This window comes from Phocoena sinus, chromosome 10 (genome assembly GCF_008692025.1).
Source record: "Phocoena sinus isolate mPhoSin1 chromosome 10, mPhoSin1.pri, whole genome shotgun sequence".
In the NCBI taxonomy this organism is placed as follows: domain Eukaryota; kingdom Metazoa; phylum Chordata; class Mammalia; order Artiodactyla; family Phocoenidae; genus Phocoena; species Phocoena sinus.
The window spans coordinates 1,621,610-1,646,029 of record NC_045772.1 but is presented as its reverse complement, the minus strand read 5'-3'; the positions used below and the strand labels follow the sequence as shown (position 1 = coordinate 1,646,029).

Here is a 24,420-nt window from a genome sequence, read left to right as displayed (position 1 = left end):
TCTGCTGCCTGGCCCCCGGTCCCTCACGTCGAGGTGCTGCATCCTAGTGGTGACTGAGTGGCGAATGCTTTCATGGTGAGGAGAGGCGAGATGCCTGGAGCAGCCCGGCTGCACCCAGAGCTGGTATCTCATCTTCGGGCTCCCTGCTCAGACCCAGAAAGTCTAAGAAGCAGCTTACGACAGGTGCGGGGTGCGGGGCTTGTGGTGGCTCTGGCCATCCCCGGGTTTATCCTACGCTCTTGCTCTCAGGTCTTCTCCCTCTCGTTCTGCTGGGACCCCCATGTCAGCGCTGAGCCCCTGTCTGGCACTTGCTGTGCCCTTGTCCCTTTATCCCCTGAGGCTCAGTCTCCCTATGATCTGTGGCAGCAGCCTCGCCCCGGGTGAGCGGGCACTGAATCCGCTCCTGTCCTCCCACCCGCAGGGCCCGCTTTGCGAGGGGGAGGTCAGTGAGCACCCAGACATGCCGACCCTTTACAGTTCACTCCAGACGGCCCTCCCAGCCTTTGCTGGCTCTCCGTCAGCCCAGCGAGGGCTGCGGTCTGTCTCCTCAGGCCCTGGGAGATGAGTGGCTTCAGGTGATCGAAGCCAGGTGGAGGCTTTGTTAGCCAGGGACCCCGGGAGAGACCCACTCCGGCCCGTGCTGAGGCTGCGGGGCAGATGTGGTCACCTGAACCCTCACCGAGGGCTGCGGTGTGAGGATGGAAGGAGGGGGCTCCCGGGGTCAGACCCCACGCATCCCCGTTGGCTGTGCCGCCCTGGGGCTTCCAGACTCGGGCCCTGGCGGGGCCGGGAAGGTAACGGTACACAGAGGCGCCTGTCTGCTCTGCCTGGTGCAGGGCCGGGGCCGCCACGTCACGCTGCTTCCTAAGCACAAGGGGACGTGTCCTGAGGCCACAGGGCAGGGACGGAACTGCCCCTCCGGCTGAGAGGGCCCTCAGCACCCCACCCAGGCTTCCCCTGTCCACGTGCCCCACTCCATCCCCTCCCCAGCTTCTCTCCTACGTGGCACCGTCGTGGCCTGGCCCTTCAGAACTGGCTCAGCAAGGTCCCACCAGGCACTGTCCCCAGCCCTCAGCCCTGCAGATTCCCCAGAGCGTCATGGGCCGGGCATGTTCCATATCATCAGGGCTGTGCTCCCTGTTTGGGGGCAGTTCACGTGACCTTGCTGTGCTGTGGGCTCCAGGAGACGAGACCCTCCACTCCTCGCCTACTGAGGACCCCTAAATATCAGGAGGTGGCATAGTTGTCATTCTTCTTGGCGTTTAGCAGCCCCTCGATGGGGGCAGAGGAGTGATGGAGATAGGGTGGGGGGCAGAGGTCCTTAGAAGCAGCCGCAGTGACAAGACACAGGTGCGTCTGGGGCAGCTGGGCTGGTGCTCGAGGGGTGGGGGAGGGACTGGGGCCCTGCTCTCTCACGCTGGGCCTCCTCAGACCAGGCCTTGGCCCTCGTGCTGCCCGCCCCCACTTTGTCCCCGCCGTTCGAGGTTCCGCATCTCTCTGTCCCGTCTCCCCGCCTGTGCGCTAGACGCCAGTGCGAGTTTTCACAGGGCCTTGGGTCTCCAGGTGGCCAGTCATCTCCTCCCTCACAGCAGGGCAGAGGAGGACGTGTCTGAGCAGCCAGGGTACCTCTGCGGACGATCGTGTGCCCTCCCTCCTCGGGCGTCTGGGACATCCCAGGCTCAGGAGTCAGTTAACCACACTCCTCGGGCGTGAGCTGGCCGGATAAGGTCAGGAAATGGTCCCAGAAACTCAATCACGTGGCTGGGCATGGATGGGATGATGCACAGCCTTTCCAGAAGCTTCTCCCCAGGTTGTTTTTACTCTCTCCGCGGTAGCTGCCTTCATGGTCAAGCTCTCTCGCGCAGGCCACGGTCATCTCACTGCCCCGCAGTTTCTACGTCTCCGCTGTCCGTTAGAACCTTTTGTTTGGGGCTTTCAGCTCAGAACATTGTGCTCTTTAAACAGAAGACTCAGCCTGACCCCAAAGGCAAATGGAAACTTTTAGAGGAAGAGGGAATATCTCTCAGGGGACTCACAGGGCTGGAAGGTTTCCTTTTATTTTATAAACGATGCTTTATAGCATCCAAATACCAAGAAAAACCTCCTCGTCACCTCCTTGGCCGGCGGGAAGGACTGCCCTGGACGGGAACCCCGCCCGTGTCCACAGCTCAGTCCTCAGACCAAACACTCCCTGGGCTCTCGCCACAGACTGAGAGGCTCTGTCCACTGAGCCCGGTGACCGCAGGGGACGCGGGCAGTGCTGGGCTGGCTCCTGTGTCGGTTTGTCCAGCGTGCAAGGCAAGGTGACCCTGAGACCAGCTCTGTCCACCTCGGGGGCGGAGTCCCAGAGAAATAGCCGCAGACCCCGAGGATGCAGCCCATGACCTTGGGGTGTCGGACGGCCATGCGCAGAGCTGGAGCCGGCTGAGTGCCGGCTGCTTTCCAGGCCCAGGGACACCAGGGTGTCACACAGAGGCTGCAACCCCAGGACACTCTGGATCTCCGCACACCAGGAGAGCAGCGGCACTGACCACCGGGATTCAGGAAGCTGGGTGCAGCTCCCAGAAAGCCCCTCGGTGGGGAGAGAAGAGTTGAGGACAGCTCCCTGGCAGCAAAAGTGGGGTGTTGGAGCCTTGTCAGTCACCTGGGACCGGCCGCTTTGCCTCCCTGGGCCTCTGCTCCCACTGGGGTAGAAGGTCCTAAAGCCATGCGGGCAAAGGGTGTCTGGGCGATGTTGCATACGAAGCCATGGCCAGCAGGACAGGGGCTCAGAGAGGGTGTCACTGCCTAGTTCAGAGGGGAGGGAGGTGACCCCGGCCCTGAAGGAACCCACGGGGGTTTGGGGAGACCCCCAGTGCAGTGACAGGTCTGACCCATGAGAAATGTATAACCAGGACGAGCAGGTACCCTCCGGGAGGCCAGCTCTGGCAAAGCTCAGGGCCCTCCAAGGAGCCGGGACCCACGTCAAGTTTCTTGACCAAGCTCAGCTCGGGGTTGGAGTCGCAGGGCTGCTTAGTGGGACTGTCCGGGGGCCAGTGGAGCAGGGAAACCCCTACACGGGAGCCTTCACCAGGGAGGGGGAGGACGCGGCCACAAGGATGCCACCTGCTGACCTGGGGCAGCGTCCTGGGCCCTCAGAAGCACAGATGGAGAGGGGACCCCAGGTTGGATGCCCTCTCCAGAGACAGGGATCCAGCAGGGCCCTCACGACACAGCCCAAGCATCCGGCCAGGTGGCTGTCATGGTCCCACCAGGCCCGGGGTCCTTGTCACTGGCTCTGTGTGTCCCTGAGCAGGGTGGGAGGCAAGGGCCACGTGGATGAGACATGACTCACTTCTCATGGGTCATCCCTGGGGCTCAGGATCCCAGGCGGGGTGGGGGGCAGCCTGCAGGAGAGCCGGGGCTGCTTCCTGGGTGTCCCCGGGGTCTGGCCGATTGTCTTGAGAAGAAGCTGCCTGGGGAAGGGCGCCGGAGGCCAGTGGGCCGCTTCCTAGCACGGGAATATCCTGCCGCCTGCAGGGACCAGCCCAGCGCTGGTTTTCCAGTGAGCTGTGAGGGCCAGCACAGGGCCCTGAGCGGGGACCCCTGTGAGGCCCGACATGGGCCTCGGCCGTGTGCTTCCCCAGCTTGAAACGCTTCTCTGAGGCCAGAAGGGCTCTGCTGGCTTCTGCAAAGCCTGTGTGGCTCTGCCGGAGCTCGTCCTGGCCATTCTGACCACTTTTCTGGGCTGCAAACCCGACTTCCGGGCCTCTTCTCTGGTCCCGAAGCCTGGGGACGAGCTGGCAGCCAGCACTCGGCTGTTGGCTGGGTCGAGACTTGGGTCCCATCCGAGCACAGCCGCTGCGGACATCAGGCTGCCTCCTGTCTGTTCCTGAAGGCCAGGCAGGTGCCGGGGGTCTGACAACAGAGGCCTCAGAGAGTGTCTGAGCTCTGGCCGGGGGTGGGGGGGTCCGGTGACAGCCCACCCTCTCCGGGCAGCTCTGGGCCTGCCTCCCTCCCCACTTAGCCTGGGCCTGGTAGGAGAAGGCAGCAGACATCCAGGGCTCAGAAGTTAGCTGGACGGGCCTCTGTGTCCCTCCAGACCCGCTGGGCTCAGGGGTTCTGTCTCTAGGCTGGCCTGACTGGGGGAACTGGCCAGAGCAGACAGGGGCCTGTATCCAGCAGGAAGCGCCAGAGGCCAGGGTGCGTGCAGGAAAGTGGAGACCCCCCCCCCCCAGGATGGGGGACCTACGGGGGCAAACACCTGTGACTGTAAGAAATCACTGGGACGTATGTAGTGACTGCATTGCTTCAAGCCGCGAGGGCTTCCTAACGAAACATCAGCCGTGCTTACTCCCGCCAGACGAAAACCTCCGTGTGTGTGATGCACCGTGAATGAAAGCTAAGGGTGGACCAGGCTGGGAGGCAGGCCTACAGTAAACGTGCCCAGGACTCTCCCTGGCCTGTGCATGGGCGCAGCTGAGACTATACACGCAATCTTGTGCGTCTCAGTAAGAAATACAAGACCTGAGCAGATGAACTGACAAGACGGGCCGGTGCGAGTGGCCGGGGACCACGTTGGCAAGATTATTCTACTCCTCTGGTCGTCAGGAGAAGTGAAGATGAGCCCTCAAATCCTGCTTCTCTTCTGTCGAATTTAGGCGGACGTGAAGCCTCTGTCATCTCAGCTCGCAGACGACGAGAAGCAGCCCCCCCAGGCGGGGAGCGGGGGGCACTGAGACAGCCCGGGTCCCTGGGAGTCCATCCAGTGGGGGCCCCGCGAGCACGCGTGCAGCCCAGGAATTGCCGATCGCACAGACCAGGCTGCCGACCTGCTCTCGCAGACAGTGCAGACGTTCACGCGGAGCCCAGCCCTCATCGTACACGTGGATATGTTCTAAAGGGTGTGAAGGAAATACACGAAATTTATCCAAATATCTTCTGATATGGAAACGTGGATGGATTTTTCTTTTCTTTTTATACTCATGTGTTTCCCCGTATCTCTACAAATAAGAATTTATACAATTTTGTAGGTAGAAAAAGTAGAATCAGTGCATCCTTTCTTGGTTAACCCCTCAGGTGCCGGTGAGTGACTGTGCTGGACGGTCTCCGTCGTGGACGTGGCTAGACAGGTCGGGGAGGGGACGGCTGCCACGTGCTATGGTCAGCAGGGCGATGGACCTGGACGGGCGGGCCTGCAAGGTCTGAGTGAGGCGGGGGTCACCACCACTCCTGGACTCCTGGGTCAAGCATGTCGTGCAAGGAGGCCTTTGCCATACTTGGGAAGGCGGGGGCTGGAGGCGTCCACTGGGGTCAGGGTCAGGGTTCCTGGGCCGAGATCAGCAGCTGGCCAGATGTTGGAGAGAGCTCTGCAGCTAGGACCCTACGGCGGTCGGAACGGTGACCGCCCCCCTCGTGCCCTGGCTCTGCTCCCCGTGCCCTCCCGCTTCTGGGCTGGGCTTCAGGCAGCGGAGACAGAGCGAGGGCTGAGCCCACGTGGAGGTTCTCTCGGGCCCCTGTCACTTCCGGACGTGTGCCCTGCTTCCACAGCCCCGTGGGGGCCCTAGTCCTGCCGAGAGGGTGGGCGCCTGCCAACCTGGAGCCTCAGGCAGCCTTGAGTCCCTTGGGGCTGGGGGCAGAGAGCTCTGACCCTCCCTGGACACCCTCAGCTCTGGTCCAGCTCTGCCATTAACCTGCTAGGTGTCCTTGGGCCTGAAACACCTAAATCCAGTTAACACCCCCTCACCACTGATGCGTTCGGGGCGCCCGCGTGTGCGGGCTCCACACAGAGCTGGGGAGGAGACGGCACGGTCCGGCGGGGGCCTCAGGGAAACCTGAGGTTCTCAAAGCTGCTCCTTTGAACCCTGTGCCGGCCTCGGGGTTCCAGGGCCACGGGCTTGGAGGAGGGGGGCTAAGCTGAGTCCTGTCTGGCAGGTGCCCTTCCTCCTGGCTCCTGGCTGCTGTCTGGGAGCTGCAGGTGGACAGCAGGGTCCCTGCAGGGGCTCTGAGTGCAGTGTCGAGGCGCTGTCAGAGCTGGGGCGGGATGTGCAGCCCAGCCACCTGGGGAGGGGCCTTGTCCGTCCTGGAGGACGGCAGGCCGCAGGCAGTCAGTCCACATTCCCCCCGAGCCGGCCACTGAGGGAAGACAGTGAAGATGTGAGCAGCGCTTGCCCCACTCACGGCCCCCGGCGGCTAACTGCAGCGCAGGACAGGACGGACGGGCAGCGTGAGGCCCTCAGGGCGGGGCCCGGGGAGCGGCCCGTGTGAGCCGGACAGCCTGCGCACAGCCCAGCGGCTGAGGACTCAGGAGGAGCCGGGAGGCCGTGGTGTGGTCCTCGTGACAGGGACAGGGGCCTGCGACGTGGGCGGGGCCTGGTGGGAGCGTGACCGGGGCCACAGGCAGGTGGCAAAGGGCCGGGGCTCAGGCCGGATGGGGTAGACGCGGGACCAGCCCGGAGGCGGACAAGCAGCTGCAGGGAGAGGGGAGGGGCTTTCTGGGGGAGGTCTCCCCCAGCACATCTGGAGAGGCCCCACCCGGGCCATCACACCCGCTGCGTCCCATTCCCACGGCGTGTGTGGGACCCCCAGAACACCGTCCACTCCCTGCAGAGCTGGGCCTGCTGGGAGTCGGTACAGGGAGGTCAGCCCCATGCGCCTGACCCAGGTCCAGGGTCCTAAAAGGCAGTGGCCACCAGGATACTGTCTGTGGGACCCTAGGCCTCGGGGTCCCTGCCTCAAATTGGGGCCGCCCTAGGGGACGAGGGAGCCAGTGGTCCAGCGGGGACGTGGGACGGGAGGCTGCTGGACACAGGTCCCACCACCTGAGGCTGTGATGCTCTGTGGATACCACACTCCCTGCTTTCCTGCCTCCGTCACTCTACAGGTGATATCTCCGCTGCCCCAGAGCAGAGGCTGGAACCCTCACGTCACTTCACGGCTGTGAGCTGGCCTGTCGTGTCGCATCTCCTGGGACTCTGGGGTGCTGGGTGTGGGTGCTTGGGGCCTCGTCAGCCAGCACGAACACCCCAGCTCTGCAGCCTCCCGGGGGCTCTGTAGGGGTGAGACACACGTGTTTCCATCGCTCTGCTCTGTGCAGTTATGCAGTACCTGCTGTGTACAGGGCACAGTGCAAGACACGGTTAGGGAAACAGTTGGATGCAACTCAGACCCGAGGCCCTGGCCAGCACGGGGCGGAGGACACGCAGCTCACGCTGGCCGCTGACGGAGCTCCAGTGCGTGCCCCCATCATGGCCAAGGGCGGGGTCCCACCCAGAGCCCAGAGGAAGGGGGTGCCCCCGGGCTGCCCTCTGTGACAGGCGTAGGGTTCTCCTCCAGCACTGGGGCCCGAGATCTGGTTTTTGTCCTCGAGGAAGGCTGCTGGCATCTTTCAAGTGTGCTGGCCGGGCGAGGCCAGCCTCGTGGACGATCTCTGGGTTCCCGCCATGCCCGACGGGAACCCTTGGTGTCTGCGGAGGCTGACGGCTCTCTTCTCTGCCCCTCAGGTCTCCTGACAAACGCAGCCCCACAGGGGCCCCAGGAGTGACTCTGGCTCCCTGGAGAGGCCACAATCCTCAGTCGGCCGTGGATGCCACCCACCCTCTGCCACCCGCCCACCCTCCGCTTCTCTAGCCTGTCAAGGACAGCCTGCTTCCTCAGCCGCCTGAGCTGAGTCCGTCCGGCCTCTCCGAGGAGTCAGTCCTGGGACATAGAGCAGGGCTGCACCACCGGGCGTCCCTGGAACCTGGCCCGGCCACCCTCCCGGACGCAGACCAGGGGTCGGAGGCAGCTGCAGCCCAGCCAGCCCGAGAGAGGAGGACAGCGCCGGGCCCGGGGAGGACTGAGTCTCGGGCGCAGAAGTGGCCTCTCCTCGTGCCCCAGACTGTCTGAATCGCTTTTATTTTCTTATCCTTTCAGTATATTCAATAGACCAAAGAGCAAAATCTATTTTAACGCGGACTCGTACTTACCATCAGAGTCCCTGGGTTCGACTGGGGGGCACGGGGGCAGAGACACGCTGGAGAGGCACGGCCCACGAACGCTGCGGGGCCTCCGAGCAGCCGGAGGATGCGGCCGGAGGACACACGGCCGGCGATGTCCCCACGTGGACCCCGCGGGTGCGCCTGGCCGGGAGCACAGCTCGCTGTGCGTACCTGCTCCTCTGTACTTAGATGGACTTCCTCGTACTAAAATCACTTTCGGTTTTAACCAGTTAAACACGCCTCTCTGCAGCTCCATTCTGATAGTGGGATAATCCAGGATTCGCCAAGAGCATGTCGGGCCTCCCATGACTGCTGTCTCATCCGATCACCATTTAGCTCCAGAAAGCAAATTAAAGAAAGCGAAAGTAACACTTGTTTGAAAGAGATCATTAAATGTATTTTGCAAAGCCGAAAGTTATATATTTAACAGTTTTTATATGTTGTATATTTGTAGAAAATCCTATTTAACAATTCACGTGGTAGCCCCGGCCGTCGTGAAACGTGAGCCGGGGCTGGGGGTTCCCGAAGTCTCTGGGGAGGGCGGGCCGGGGGACCGGCATCCCCGGACGTAGGGGCGCCCAGCACCGCCGAGGGGCAGGACTCTGCGGGCAGCGAGCTGAGGACCAGGTCTGGGGTGGCACAGGCATGCTGGCCGGTGCCAGCGGAGAGGCCCGTTGCCTTTTGCTGGGTTTGGGTTGGGTGGTCCCTGCCCCCTGGGGCTCTGTTGTGGGAGTGGCCAGTCCTTTGATCACGCTTCTTCCAATGGATTTTGTTTCCCTTTTTCTTGCCCCTCTCCCGTTCATGCAACTTGAAGGCAGTTTGCGGCCGGCCTCGTCTTCTCAAGCGGACACCCTTATCTTTCTCAGTCTTCATGCCAGAGGGTGGAGACAGCGGGGGATGGGGGAGCCCCCATCTTCCCACTTCCCTCCTGCCAGGCGGGGTCACCAGGCCCCACGAATAAGGGACAGTTACGGTTTACCTTCCCCTGTCCACCCTGTGCCAGGTCCCTTTATTTTCCTGAGTTTCAGCTTAAGTATGCTACCTAAGAGTTCAATTAATGGGAGTATTATGCTAGGTCTATGCTACTAAAAAAAAAAAGGATTAAAAAAAAAAAAACTATATAGAAGCTGCTCCAGCCACCCATAGACTAAAGACAGGAGAGAAAATCCATTTGTTTAAGACCCATTTCAATGTCCACGAGTATATAATTTACCTTCGGTCACCACAAATTCATGGGTACGTGTATCCTGGGGTAAAAGGACTGGCCGAGGTTGGGGTTTGTCATCACAGAGGAGGCGGCCTATGCAGCGTGCTGTCCCGAGCTGGCCAGCCCCAAGCTCCGCGGCCTGGGCTTACCCCGGGGGCAGCGAGGGAGGCCCCGGGAGGGTCGCCCGGCACAGCCGCCAGCGTCCCCACCACCACCCCCCTCGCCTGTTTCTTTTGACAGTGGGTGTAGACACCTTCCGAGGGCAGAGGTTGGGAGGTTTGATATGTTACAGCATTTTTTCCCTTGTTTTACAGTATTCAGTTTTGTGTCGATTCAGCTAAATTATGAAAATAAAGAAAAACTCCTTTGATAAGCATGGCTTTTGTTCGCTGGCCGCGGTGTCCTGGGACAGGGCTGTCGCCGGCGTGGCTGGTGGAGACAGAGCCCTGGGCACAAGTGGTGACAGGGCCTCTTCCCGGGAGGCAGGCCCACCGTGATGGTGAAGTCAGGAGCCCTCCAGGCTTTCCTGGACCCCCAAGGATACTCCCTGAAGCCCAGCCCCCGGCGCGTAGACAGCGTCTGGCCCGTAACTATATCCCCTGGGAAGCCGTGTGCTCCTGGCCAAGCCAGTGGGAAGTTGACAGACACGTCCATTCAGCCCTCCCCCAGGGTCAGTGAGCCAGGCCCTTCCCGCACCTGCCCCCAGTTCCAAGAGCAGAACCCCACTCAAGGGCTCCAGAAGGGGACCCTCGTCTAAAGGACCCCCTTCCCCGGGAAATCCGCTCGGACCTCCAGAGAGCACTGTTTGGCATGTTCAGGATCCATCACCTACAGGCATGTGTGCATTGGGGGAGGCCTTGCCTGTCTGCTTCCAACTGCTCTTGATAAAACGTCAACCCTGGGACCTGCGGCCTGGGGGGCGGGCCGCGGGCCATTCGAGTTCTGTGCTTGATTTAAGGAGACCTCACTGGCCTTTGGAGCTGTTACAGGGAGTAAGGAGAGCCCCGCCCTCTGGCACAGAGCCGGGCTTGTCCTGGGAGGTAGGGAAAGGACAGAATGCAGACCTAGCTGCTGCCACAGGGACCCCCAGGTGGGCCCTTCCCCTCTCGAGGGGGCCTGGGTGCCCTTGCCAGAAAGGGCCTTCCCCGGGGGGTGTACCTCAGGGAGCGGCTCGGGGGCTTTGCCATGGAGCCCAAACAGGGCAGGGCAGCTTGATGGGGAGAGGGGCCCACCCTCGCCTCCGCCCTCTGTCCACGCGGAGAAACGAGCTGGAAGGGGCCGGGGTTCACGTGCAGGAGGTGAAGCAGCCCACCGGAGAGCCGCACGCACAGCCGCTACTCCGGAGACTTCTGGGCAAAGCGGGGGGGAAAACAAAATCGTGAAGCTAGGGGAAAAAAAAAGAGCGTCTGGGCCACCAGGGCTCGTAAAAGCGGACACGGGTCTCCAACCGGATCCAAGGGTGTGTACCGGTCAGGATGGGTTGGGTGGCGCTGCATGTCCAAGTCCAACGTTCCCCTAAGCAGGGCTCTCCCCTCCTGCCCCAAGCCCGTGTGCCTGCTGGGGACGTCTCCGTGATCGGGGGACACGCAAGCACCCAGAGCCGCCTGTAGAGGCTTCTGCGGGAAGCAGCGTCTGCCTGCACCTCGTCTGCTCCCAGCCACGCCAGACGTCCCAAGTCTGGGGAGAGTCTGGCTCTGCCATGGCAGCTGCGCGTCTGCTGTTCGCTGATCTGAGCTGCTGGCCTCAGTCTCCTGACCCACCAAATTCGAGAGGCATCGTTCCGCAGGCTGGGGAAAAGACGTGAGGTCCACCTCCCCGTGTGGGGGATGGATGGTCACGCACTCCCTCCACGGGCCCGTCCCAGCCCTGCTGTGATCTGAGGCTGAGACAGACGCGGTCGCTGCCCCCAGGAAGGGGAGGATTCAGACCGTCCTCCCCGACTGCCGGCTGGCCACTCCCGCAGCCCCTACAGGACAGCCTTGCTCAAGGGCGGCGTTCCTTCGGCATACGGCCTGGCCATGGGGGTGGCCGCCCCGCTGTGTGATGGGAAGGGCGGGAATCTGGCGTCAGTCCTGTCTGAGCTGCCAGCAGAGCTGAGATGCGCCTATTCTCTGGGCCTCAGCTTCCCCGTTGGCGGAACAGAGGGAATTGGGCCAAGTTCACCAGGTTTCCTGACAATCAAGGAAGACGTTCTCATGTGGCACGAGACTCTCCTGGCGCGCAGGGCGGCGTCCTTAGAGAACGGGAGGCGTGTTTATTTAGGGGCGGCTCTGTGATTAGGGCCACCGGTGCACTGCTCCATCTCTCAGAACCCGGTCCTGAGGCCACCTTTAACGGCTCGTCTCCATGGCCACCTGTTGGCCTGCATCCTGGCTCTGCCTCTTCGAGGGTGTTAGTGTGAGCCCAGGCTGCAGGCGCTGGCTGTGGGGCTGGAGCAGCTCCGGGTCAGGGTCCGAGCAGGGCTTCCTCGTGGGTCCCACTGTCACCGTCGCCACAGTGATCAGGGGAAGCCGCCGTGGTCAGCTCCGGGACTGGCCCGCCAGGATGCGTGTACAAGCCTGTGTAGGTAGCGTGTGCATGTGTGCGTACACGCGCCTGTCTTTTCACGGTCACCTTCATGTTCTGTGCACTTTCTAAGTCAGGGGTCCGAGGAGGAGCCTCCAGGAGCCCCAGGTCATGCCCAGAGGCGTCGTGTCGGTCCAGAGGGCACCTGGGGTGGGTCGACCCCAGTGGACGCTGCAGGCCCGATGTGGCCGAGGCCTCTCCTGCTGATGTCCCACGTGCCACAGTAACTTGTCACGTTGGCCTTTGGGAGGGGACCCCTTTGCCATCCTTGTCCCGAGCTGACCATCGCCCAGAGAGGCTGGCGCCCACAGAAAGTGTGCTTCTCTGGAAACCCCCTCGTGGAACGTGAGGACCGGAAGGTTCCCGAAGATTCCCAGGGTGCTGGGCTCTGCGAGGAGTGCCCGGCCTGCCCGGCCTGCTGACCTGACTGATGGTGGGCACCGTGCCCCCAGCAGAACCAGTGACAGTGTCCTGGGTGTGTGGAGAGGACCCACTTCAGGGCTGAGAAAGGCTCCCGGCACGCTGGCCCTGCCCAGGGAAAGACCATAGTGGGGAGCAGGAGGGGCCCCTGTCTGCTTCTCCAGCGGGTGGGGCAGGTGAGCCCCGGGGGAAGGGCTGCAGAAGGCAGATGGGGAGGGGGGGAGGAAGTGGGCTCAGAGGCCCAGGGCGGGGGCGATGAGTGGGGCTGGGACGGGCGTCTGGGCTGCTCAGCGCAGGTGCAGGACCTCAGGACAGCTGGGGACAGCAGCCGCCCCCAGCAGACGCGTGCCCGCCTGTGCCCACCCGAACCTGCTGGCCGTCCCCACACGCGCTAAGATGAAGGCTCACAGGTGCCCACTCCCCGGGGGTTGCTCACGCCCTCCACCCTGCCCCCGGGGGCCACTGCCCCGTGGACACGGGGCTCAGCTGCTCCCAGACAAGGGACGGCGTGCAGGCCTTTGCGGGAGCTGCGGTGATGGCGGTGAATGAGCGCTGCCCCCCGTGCTCCCCGCTGCTCCCGGCGGGTGAGTGACCACAGCCCCTGGTCTGTTTCCAGAGCTCTGTGTGTCTTTCTGTCTCTCAGCCGCACCCCAGGCCTCAAAGGCAGGGCCTGATCGCCCAGCACACGAGCCGCCACCTCTCCACTCTGGCTGGGGTCCCAGCCTGGGGCATTGGGTGTCCCTGCTGAACGTGGGGGTGGTCTCCGCAGTCTTGCTGCCCCGAAGGGCGCGTGTGCCGCCTTTCCGGCTGGCCGTCTAGGTTCCTGGTCATATGTATTTTTTCCATTTAGTCGTTGGCATCTTTAGGGGCCACGCTGCATCTGAAATACCTTTTATTTCTTCCTTCTGTGCCCTGGGTCATGGGATTGCTTTAAAATAATATTAATTTTCTGCTTTTACAGATGTCACCTCATTTATTCCTTCCGCCAGGGCTGCAGGGATGAAATCTGTCCCTTTCCTTGGTGGGGTGGCGGGCAGGGGGCCCTTGCAGCTGGGGCAGCACCCAACGGACCTGCACGTGACGTCGCCCTTCGTCCCTGGGGCAATAGGAGCCTGAAAGTCGCCCATCTCGGCCAGCTGCGCCATCCAGTCCCGTCGTAAAGGTGGGAAGTGAGCGTGGGAAGCGGCACAGGTGCCGTCCGAGGACGTGTCCCCACCGTACAGTCCACCAGCTCTGCAGAGGGTGAGCATTAAGGAAAAGTTACTCTGACGCGTAGGAAAACGGTCAGCAAGATCTCGTGGAGGACCAGGGCAACTGGGGAGGTCAGGCTCCTCTCCCAACGCAGCAGACAGCCGGGGATTTACAGCCAAGGAGCAGAGTGGACGGGAGACCAGGACCGGAGACGCCGGGCGCAGGGGGTTCTTCCTGTAGGCACGTCGGCGAAGGTGGGGGTCCCTCTAGACTGACTCGGTAGGACTCTAGCTAAGATGGGGCCCGTCGAGAATGCACTGAGACTCACGCTGAGCCCGTGCTCACCGCCAGGGTTCCGACGCTCCGTGGAGAGGGGAGAGGAGTCATTCGCGGAGGCTCCTTTGGGGGCTTGGTCTCACGCTGCCCAGGCTTCGGCAGGGTCAGCCCTCAGTCAGAGGTTGTCCGTAAACCCTGGAACAGAGCCCTCCCCTCCCTGGCCGGGGAGCACAGCTGCACTGCCCTGAGTGACGCTCTGCGGCCCAGCGGACATGTCCAGGCCCAGGCCCTCGTATTCCAAGGATGGGCCCTGCTGCCTCTGCAGTTCTGGGGCCCCATTGCCGGGGCTCCCCAGGACCTTTCCCGAGGGATGAGGCCTCACCAAGCCGGGCAGACAGGCGGCCTGGACTCCCTCCCAAGAGAGGTGGACGGGCTTTCCGTGTCCACGTGCAGAGTCCTGGACCCACGTGCCCGCCCAGTCTCGCCCCAGCACGCTCAGGCACACGGCCCACTCGGAGACAGTCTGACGGGGCCGAGGAGGGAGGGGCCACGTCGGGGCCGAAAGCCCAGGGCCCGGGGCTCCTGCTGACACAGGCAGTGGCGGGAGCCCCGTCAGCCCTTTGCGGCCTCCCTTCAGCCCCATGGCCGGAGGCAGGAGGCAGAGCAGCCTCAGGGCTTAGGAGTCGGGAGCGTGAAGGCGGGACACAAGTCCCCCAGAATCCACGTGGTCCGGGAGTAGCTTCCATCTGCGGTATGCATTGGGAGGATGCTGGTGTCCCTGCAGGGAAAGTCCCCTGATGCTCAGGGGCCCCGCGACTCACCCTCCCTGAGCAGGTGCCCTGGGTCCTCCAGATGCCTCCACGGTCTCTGGGCCCCTGCACGCAGGAGGACGAGAGCAACCCCAGGGGACCCAGGGGCAGAGGGCGGACGCCGCGGGGAGAGCTGGTCCCGGCAGCAGGATCGTTAACGTGCGTGGCTGCCAGCTCCGTGGACTCTCCCCCTGCCCAGTGTCTCAAGGGCTGCTGTCAGTCCCTGGTGCCGGGCTCCCGTCATGAACTGCGACGACGACAGATCCATTGATGAAATCGATTCGGCCACGTTATCAGTTTAATGCCTAAATCGGAGCCCGATCTCACCCCCAAGGCTGGAGGCCGACTGTCATAAGTCGCCCGGAGAGAATGAACTTCTGACTTTCGAATAATTAAACTTAGGTTTCTGCTTGGGGTTCATAATTGGGGTTCATAAAATTCCCCTTAATTATGACTGTGAGAGCCCCTCAGTCATGGGTGGGGGCGGTGAGTTGAGGCCGGAGGCGGCCCATCCCTTTGGGGAAATAGCCTGTGTAATGCGTGTGGGAGGGTTCGTGGGTGGGCGCGGGGGGGCGGGGTGCGGTGTCAGCCAGGCTCAGATGCCCTGAGGCGCCACCACGTGGGGATGGTGTGGGGGCCTGAGCGAAGCTCCCAGAGCCGGGCAGCGGGGCCTCTCCTCCCTTTGCCGGTCAGTGCTGTTCTCCAGGCCCTTCCAGTGAGGCTCCAGGGAAACACCTGCTGGGGGAGCAATACAAATGCGAATGTGCCGGCGTAGTGGGCGAACACTGTGTTCAGACACTAAATTGGGGGGTGTGTTAGCAGGGTCCTACTCTGTCAGGTTGTCAGGGAAATTTTTGTTTTCAAAATTAGCTTTCCAGTGGTTGGTTGATCCTCGGAGGTGTCTGCGTGTGTCTGTGCGTGTGTGAACGTCTGCGTGTGTGTGTGTGTCTGTGGCAGTGTCCATGATGTGTGTCATTATCCTGGTGTCTGTGTCAGGCCCCATCTGTTGTCCACAGGAGGAGGGGTCCTGGGCCCAGACCCTGAGCTTGGCCTGTCTTCGGGGAGGAGGGGTTCCCTGGGGGCTCAGTGACATAAAAGTGCTCCTGGCCTGGCACGGTGGGTGCCAGAGACAAGCCCAGCGTCCCTCTGCTGGGACACACCTTCCACTCGGCCACTCAGGGCCCTCCTGAGATGTGTCCCCCAAACATGAGTCCCATGGACCAGAGGCGAAGAGAGGGGCACCCAGGAGCCCGGACCCCAGAAACGTCGGGCAGCAGAATCAGCCCCAGAGCACGGACGGCAGCGTCCGACGTGGACTTCCAGAGAAACTGCGGTTTTTCAAAAAAGGAAAAGAAAATGTGAGAAGGGGGAAAGATGCTGTAGGGAACAGGCACAGGGGAACCAAACGCAGTGGCCATCGCTCCCCAAGGGGCCATCCCTGCTCCCAGACGCTCCCCTGGGTGCCGCCTCTGGTGGCCTTCTCACCAGCATCCCCCGCACTCCCCTCCCCATGACAGGAATCCTTCACTCACCGCTCACCTGCGCTTTCACGGCAGCCCACCCAGCGTGGCTGAGCCCTGGCGCTGGGGGATGGCGGGGAACAGAGCAGATGAAATGTCGGCCCTGCTGGGTCCAGACTCTGCTGCAGGGTCGGGGGAGGCCCGGGGAAGGCAGCCCCCCACCAAGCAGATGGGTAAATGTCGTCTCCATCAGGGTCAGCGCGGGGAGGGGAGGGGGGCCTGCTGCTCGACGTGGGGGTCAGGGCCCATCACGACGTAAGTTGTCCTCATCTGATTGAGACAAAGCCTTGAACCCAGAGTAGCCTTCTTTTGGGATTGGTTGAAATTCGAAGTTTGGGTCTCTGCTTTGCTTTCCTTCCCACTCAAGCTTTTTGAGAAGCCGGTCTAGACCTGCCCTCTGCTTCTCTGAGGCTCACGGCACGGCCTCCAGACCGGGCCCTGAGAGGTGCCCTGTCCGATGGTGACGTGCCAGGTGGCACTGGATGTAACTTCTTTGGGGCACGGACCCTGGTCGCTTCCCCACCCCCGCAGAGCACAGACAGGACACGTGGTGGACCTTCCATGGCCACAGCCCCAGGATCACCACCACGCCCTGTGCTGTATACATCCAGCATGATCTGGCAGAAACAAGATGCCCGTTCAAAGCACCGTCTCCTGGGCTCTGTTCAACCCTTTCCTTCTTAATGAAGTGAATGGCAACCTGCCTGCACGAGGAATTCTAAGAGAAGACCATCCTCCCAGCCACCAAGAGACGGGCCCAAGCAGGTCACCAGCTGGGTGGTGGGCCGGTGAGCATCAGGGTGGCCACAGAACCCCCCGAGCACCCAGGGCCGAGGACCCACTCCCTGGTGCAGGCATGCAGAGCACAGAGACTCTGTGGGTCAACCTGCATCCTGTGGGTTCAAAGCCACACCGGAACATCTGGACAAGAAGAAGGAGAGGCGTGGAGACAGCATCAAGGCCAGGACACGGCCTCAGCCGAGCCTCAGGACACGAAGCCCCCGTGAAGGGAAGCTGCCTACAGCCCCACATGTGTCAGCTTCCTTCCCGCTTCCCCTCACGTGCCTCAGATTGACGCCCTCTTTAAACTCTGCCTTTGCTCTCCTGGTCAGATTCCACTTTGGGCTTTTCAGGGAATAAGATTCTTCCCATCTTGAAACGTGGACTCCCCAACCGCCCTCTGCCCAGCCCAAGGGTCACGTGCGTCTCCCCAGTCTCCTGGACATAAAGACCCACGGGAAGGGGCTGCATCTTTTCTTGCATCTCCAGAGCCTGGTGACCGTCAACTCTCACCACACCTGCTAAGTGAATGTTCAAATGTTTGTGGAATAAACTGAGTGTCTGCACGCAGGGCCTTGGGGGCTCTCAGTGTGAATGTGAGGGTGGCCTGCTGGGATGTTTCTGAAGGTTCTATTTGAAAGAGGAGGAGGCAGCCAGCTGAGGCTCCAAGGGAGGGTGCAGCAGTCCCTGGCCAGGCCCTGGGTGAAGGAGAGGTAGCCCTGTGAGCAACGTGGATTGACTCCTCTGTACTTAAGTTTCCCAGCCAGCTTGTGGGTTCTGGAAGGTTCCATGGCACATGCATCACAGCCGTTAGCATCAAGAGTGGAGCCGTACAGCAAGCCCTGCCCTGGACACATGCAGATGCACCATCAACCAGGCACACTAGGGGACAGAGAGTGACCCCGGACCATGAGCTGGAGCCCTAAAGGAAGGAGACTTTGGGGATGGGAATCATGGGGCCACCATGGTGGATCGTTGCCATGACAGCCACTGTGGCTCACACACTGATGCTGAGCTTGGTCATGTGACACCCTTCGGCCAATCAAACAACAGCAAATGTGATGCAGGCAAACGTTTAAAAGGCACTGGCTTCTTAGAATTTTCCCGCTCTTGATGCTGTCACATCCTATTACCATGTGACCCAGTCTAGGTGATGCCACAGGAGGATGAAATAACACATGAGGCCATCCAAGCCCAGCTGACAACCATTGTGAGCCCGGCCGAGATCAGCAGAGGAAACAGCAGACAAACCATGTGCTGGACACACGGGGGCCATGGATAAACAAGACTGTGTAAACCAGACAGCAGTGGGTTACTTTGGAAGTTCTGGGGGAGAAAAGTCAACCATTCCAACTCAAAATTCTATGTCTAGCAGAGGTACGCTTTGAAAACCATGGCAAAATAAAGATACTTGAAGAAAAATTAAAACTGAGAGAATGCACTGCTAAAAGACTCTTACTCCAGGAAATACTAAAGGATGAGACAGGAAAGAAAGTACCCCAGGTGGAAGCTCGGAGGTTCAGGAAGGAACAAGGACTGCGGGAGGTGGGATGCTGGTAATGGGAGGATGGTGAGGTTCGGCAACTCTTCCCAAGAAAACAGCTACACAACCCGAATTCAGTTCCCCAGCACAGCCCTTTGAAAGCACTGAATAAAGGCAGGAAGAAATGACGAAGAATTTACTTTTGAAAGAACGCTGCTGATCAGGTAAGAGCTGCATTTTTGTGGCTTTCTTCCTGGGGCTGTTCCCCAAACCCCAGGTTTGGTGATAGAAAACACAGCTTTGACGCGTGAGGCAGCAGGTGACGTAGCTCGGGGCAGCAGGGCAGCAGGGAATGTAAGGAGGACCTTTGCGAGCAAAGGGCACCAATGGGTCCAGATCCAAAGCTGAGCGTCAGGTTTGCCCGAGCCCCTGGCTGACCACGAAGCAGCACGGGACCGTGGGGCAGAAACTGGAGACATTATTTGTGATGATGTGTTTAGGAAGGCCACGACTTTGACCGAGGACATTCCCCAACCTGCACGGTCCAGGCCACCGAGAGAGGAGCGTCTCCGGCTTGAGAGGTCAGAAGAAAGAACACGGGGTGGTCGAGGAAGACGGACACCAGAGACCCAGAAAGTGGGCTAGCCCCCAAACCTGAGAATGAACTCTGCCCAAATCCTCAGGTGAGCACTAGACCACATGGGTGTAGGATGCACACATGGAGTCAGGAGAAAATAAGCACAGCTGGAAACCAGAACAACACAAAACAAAGCCCTAAGCAGAAACATCAGCTGCTCCACACTTCGGGGAAGACAGATTTCTCAGTTTCTGAGGGCAGGCAAAGTAATTGCCAACTGTAACGAAAACCGACAACCCTCAGAAAACAGCAGACATTTCAGAGTGCCCACAACGTACTACTTACAACGAGCTTTCCGCCAAGATTTATCAGGCATGCAAAGGAGCAGGGATGCGTGATGTGTACTCAGGAAAGAATTCAGACATAGAAACCAATCGGAGCCAGCCCTGCCGTTGGATTTAGCAAGACTTCCAAGTAGCTCTTATAAAGATGTCCAAATAATTAAAAGACAATGTGGTATTCATGAGTAAATAGATAGAGAATTTCAGCAAAGAAATTAAGACAACAGAAGAGCAGTTCTACAGGAGGAAAGTACAATATCAGGACATAAATTGAAAAATTGACCAGATGGGCTCAACAGAAGACTGCAGCCAGCAGAGGAGAAAGCTGGTGAGTCTGAAGAGAGACCAGTAAAAGGACTCAACCCTCAGGAAAACAGCAGACAGGAAGCGTCAGAAATGATGGACAGAAAAACGGACAGAAATGCTGGAAGAAAGTTGTAAAAGCTTCAGAGACCTTTGGGGACAATATGAACCTGCCCAGTATCGGTGGAAATTAGGTCCCTGGAATGAGAGAAGAGAAAATGTGGAGTAGAAACAGCATTTGTAGGAACAATGGCCAAGGCTCCCCAAATCTGGTGAAAACATTAACATACAGATCCATCAGATCAACAACCCAAAGTGGAATAAACACAAGAAACTACAACAAGGCATATGGTAGTCAAACCTCTGAAAGACAAAGACAAAGAGACATCCTTGAAAACAGTAAGAGAAAATGACACATTTCATGGAGGGTACAGTGATGGGACTTATGGCTGACGTCCCAACAGAAACCAGTGAGGCCATCGACAGAGGAGTGGATAAAGGAATTGTGGTACATATATACAATGGAATACTACTCAGCCATGACAAAGAATGAAATAATGCCATTTGTGACATCATGGATGGACCTAGAGATGATCACACTAAGTGAAGTAAGTCAGACACAGACAAATATCGTAGGCTATCGCTTATAGGTGCAGTATAAAAAGTGATACAAATGAACTTATTTACAAAACAGAAATAGATCCACAGACATAGAAAACAAACTTATGCTTACCAAAGGGAAAAGGGGGGAGGAATAAATTAGGAGTTTGGGATTAATATATACACACTACTATATATAAAGTAGATAACCTACGAGGACCTACTGTATAGCACAGGGAACTATACTCAATATTTTATAATAACCTATAAGGGAAAATAATCTGAAAAACTCCCCCTCCGTATATATATATATATATATACACACACAATTGACTTAATTTGCTGTATACTTGAAACTAACACAACATTGTAAATCAACTATACTTCAATTAAAAAAAATTAAAAAACAGAGATATCAGACACTGCAGAGACAATCTGAAGTGTCCAAGGGAAAAAATGTCTGCCAACTAAAGATTCTATTTCCAGAAAAACTATTCCTCAAAATAGAATGTGAAATAAAGACATTTCCAGTAAAACAAAGCTGAGAAAATTCCCTGCCAGTAGTAGTACTGCAGTGCAAGAAATGCTAAAGTATTCTATAAATAAAAACAAATATGCATGTGTACACAATCTCATAATTTCTTTAGAATACATATTATTGGGTTTAAAATGTACAGAGGTTTTATTTATCTCTGTATAAAGGTATATAGCCCAAAGATTGTGGTACAAACAGAAAATGTGACGAGGTTCCTATATTTTTTTCAGAAGTCACTTAATATTAACCTTAAATTGAGTGTGATAACATAATATAATCCATAGTGAGACCTCTAGAAAATAATGCAGTTTTACCTAGAAAGCTGAAAGTGGAATTGAAGTGGTATGCTAAAAATATGTGATGACCCCAGAGTAGGCAGGAAAGAGGGGCTATAGAAACAAACATGAGATTAGAGCATGGAAAAGAAAGAGCGAGGTGGCCTCTAAATCCAAGCACCTCAATAGTTATATTAAATACAAATAGAAGAAACTCCAATCAAAAGCCAAGAGTTGGCAGATGGGATAAAATAGCAAGAACAAAATATGTGCTTTACCCAGACAAACCCTAACACAAAGACACACACAGTAAAAGAATGGACAACATATACCATGCAGACAATAGGCATGAGAAATTGAGAGGGGATGTGTTGCTAATAATAGTCGAGATGGACTTTCCGACAAGTAATAGTACCACAAAAAGGAACATTTAATAATAACAAAGTGTCAATATAGCAGGAAAATATAGCACTATAGAAGGAAAATAAAAGAATAATAGATGTATATGTGCCTGAAAATAAATGCAAAGTACATGAAACAAAATGGACAGCACTGAAAGGAAAATCAGAGACCATAACCATTAAGAATGAAGATTCCATTACTCTGCCATCAGTAACTGATAAAACAGAGACAAAATCAGTAAGTCCATGGAGGACCCAGACAAGATCAGCCAATACCTAATTACATTTCTAGAATATTCCACCAACAAAGAGTGGACCCCTAGTAGTGCTGGAACCCATGGTAGGGCTGCATGCTTATATTTTCTTAAATTGCTCAACTCTATTTAAAAGTGGCCATACCTACCTGATCAGTCTTTATTAATTTTAGCCATACTATAGAATTAATTTTGCACCCACTCTTTTCAAGACATATGGAAGATGAACCAAGACAGACCAAGTGCTGGACAAAAAGCAAAACTCAAAAAGTTTCAAGGAATGAAAATCATATAATATACGTTCTCTGACCACAACTGAATTAAATTAGAAATCAACCAGAAAATGATATCTGGAAAATTCCCGAACATTTGCAAATACCTTCTAAACAATCCATGAGGCAAGAAGAAAAGAAAAAAAAAAAAAGAAATTTAAATTTTAGAGATTTAATTAAATTAACTTAAATATTTTGACTTGAATGAGAAAACACATTATGGTGAAAATCTCTTCAATGTAGCTAGTGCAGTGCTTTAGAAGCTTATATTGGAAGGGAAAACGGTCTGAAGTGATTGACCTAAGCTTCCTCCTTAAGACACTAGAAAAAGGAGCTGAGTAAACTCAATGTAAATAGGTGGAAGGAAATAACACATATAAGAGCAGATATCAGTGAAGTAAGAAGTGAATAAGTAATAAAAGCAATGAAACCAAGAGCTTGATTTTAAAAAAGCGGCTTTACAGAATTACGATTGAGGTGTAATTAACTGCACATATTTAAAGCACACTATTGTCAAACACATCAGAATTCTGCCATGTACACACACCCTTGAAACCATCACCACTGTCAGTCTGCTCTGGCTGCTGTAACAACATACCACGGACAGAGTGGCTTTGATAAGGGGGATTTATTTCTCACAGTCCTGGAGGCTGGAAAGTCCAAGATCAAGATGCTGGTTGATTGGGTTCCTGGGGAGGGCTCTCCTCTGGGGTTACAGGTGGTTGCCTGCCCCTCACTGTGAACTCACAGGGTGGGGAGAGGGAAGGAGGGAGCGAGGGAGGGAAAAAGGGAGAGACAGGTAGAGAGAGACAGGGAGACAGGGAAAGAGCACTCTGGTGTCTCTTCCTAAGGGCGCCAATCCCAGAGGACAAGGGCCCCACCCTCATGACCTCATCCAACCCTAAATACCTCCCAAAGTACCATCGCACTGGAGGTTGGGGCTTCAACATAGGAATTTTGAGGGGGCACAGTTCAGCTCCTAATACCCACAGTCAAGATAAAGAAGATGCCCACCAGCCCCAAAGCAGGCTCTGGTCCCTCCTTGCCTTCCCAGTCTGTTTTCTGCTCCATTGATCTGTGCTCTTGTCTTTCTCATTTTCTTCCTCCTGCTCTGGGCTTACTCTCCTCCTGTTCTCTGCCTTACTAACATGAAAGTCTGCATGTCTCATTTTAGGTTTTCTTCTTTTCTAACATAAACATTTAAAGCCGTAAATCTCCCTCCAAGCATTGGTTCTGCCGCATCGCACACACCTGGGTCTGTTGTATTTTCATTATCGTCCTGTTCAAAGTATTTCTCTAATTTGCTTGGTTATTTCTTTTTGATCCATGGATTGTTCAGAAATGTGTTATTTAAAACTTCTAAATATTTGGGGATTTTCTAGATATTTTAGCGTTACTGTTGTCTAAGTTAGTTGCATTGTGGCCAAAGAAAGTATTCTGTATGATTTCAACCCTTTTAAATTTATTAAGCCTTGTTTTATGGCCCATTGTATGATCTATCATGGTGAATGTACTATATGGATTCGAATAAATGTGTATCTGGTAAATGTTGCATTTGTGTCTTGTAAAAATATCAACTGTTTATAAATACCACATATCTAAACATATACGTTTTAATTTCAGTCGTCTGGCTCTACCAAAAATCTTATTAGAATTTTGATGAGATGTGTACTGAATTTATGGAATAATGTGGGAAAATGGACATTTTTCAGGTATTGAGACTTTACGTAAATGAACATAACAGATCTCTTCATTTATTTAGATCTTCTGATTGTCTTTTACTATCATTGCATTATTTTCCGCTTGACAGATTTTTATGTATTAAGGCTTCATTCCTTTTGTTTTTACACTTATTATTTTGAATAATATGTCTGTTGATACCACAAAATTGTCTGGCAATAGTGTCAAATTTTTCCTTTTTAATCTTTATATCTTTTACTATTTATCTTGTCTTACTCTGCCAAATCAAAGTATCCTTAACTTATCCCAGATTTTAAAGAGAGTGTGTCCGGAAGCTTTATACTGAGGTATGATGTTTGTGGTAATTTTTCATAGATAACCTGTATCAACTTAAGAAAGTATTCTCCTATTCATAGTTTTTTAAGAGCTTTTATCAATAATGGAGTTAAATTTTTTTAAATGCACTTTCTTGCCTCTATTCGAATAATTCTATGTTTTTTAAGTGGTGAATTATACATGCGGTATTAATGCATCCTTTTACTTCTAAGAAAACCCAATTTGATCATGAATAATTTTTAATGGATTACTGCCTTTGAATTGTTAATATTTTTGATGGATGTTTAGATCTATGCTCATGAATTATATTGACCTACCCTTTTCTTTTCTTATAGTGTCCTTGACTGGCTTGGGATCAAGATTATACTCATCTCATAAAATAAGTCTTTTCATTTTTTATTGTGTGGAAAATTTTTATGAAATTGGAATGATCTGTTCATTGACTATTTGGTAGAAGTCAGCCATAAAACTATCCGTACCTCTTTTAAAATTGAAAATATAGCATGGGTGGCCTTTATAATGCTGATCCAGTAGGTCTATTTAGGCTTGCTATTTCTTTTGGGGTCATTTTTTTGGAAGTTATGCTTTTCCAGGCACTTTTCAAATTTACTTAAATTTGCACATTTATCAGGACAAA

At 55.9% G+C, this 24,420-nt stretch overlaps 1 protein-coding gene across 2 annotated transcripts in view; it reads left to right on the top strand.

Moving 5' to 3' along the window:
• Positions 1 to 8,372, top strand: part of TAFA5 (TAFA chemokine like family member 5) — a 192,191-nt gene extending 183,819 nt beyond the window's left edge. For both annotated transcript variants that reach the window (XM_032645846.1, XM_032645847.1), the window contains exon 4: positions 7,482 to 8,372. In XM_032645846.1, the coding sequence (XP_032501737.1) occupies positions 7,482 to 7,522 (41 nt within the window). In that variant the 3' untranslated portion in view covers positions 7,523 to 8,372. The remainder of the gene's footprint in view (positions 1 to 7,481) is intronic.
• The last annotated feature ends 16,048 nt before the right edge of the window (positions 8,373 to 24,420 follow it).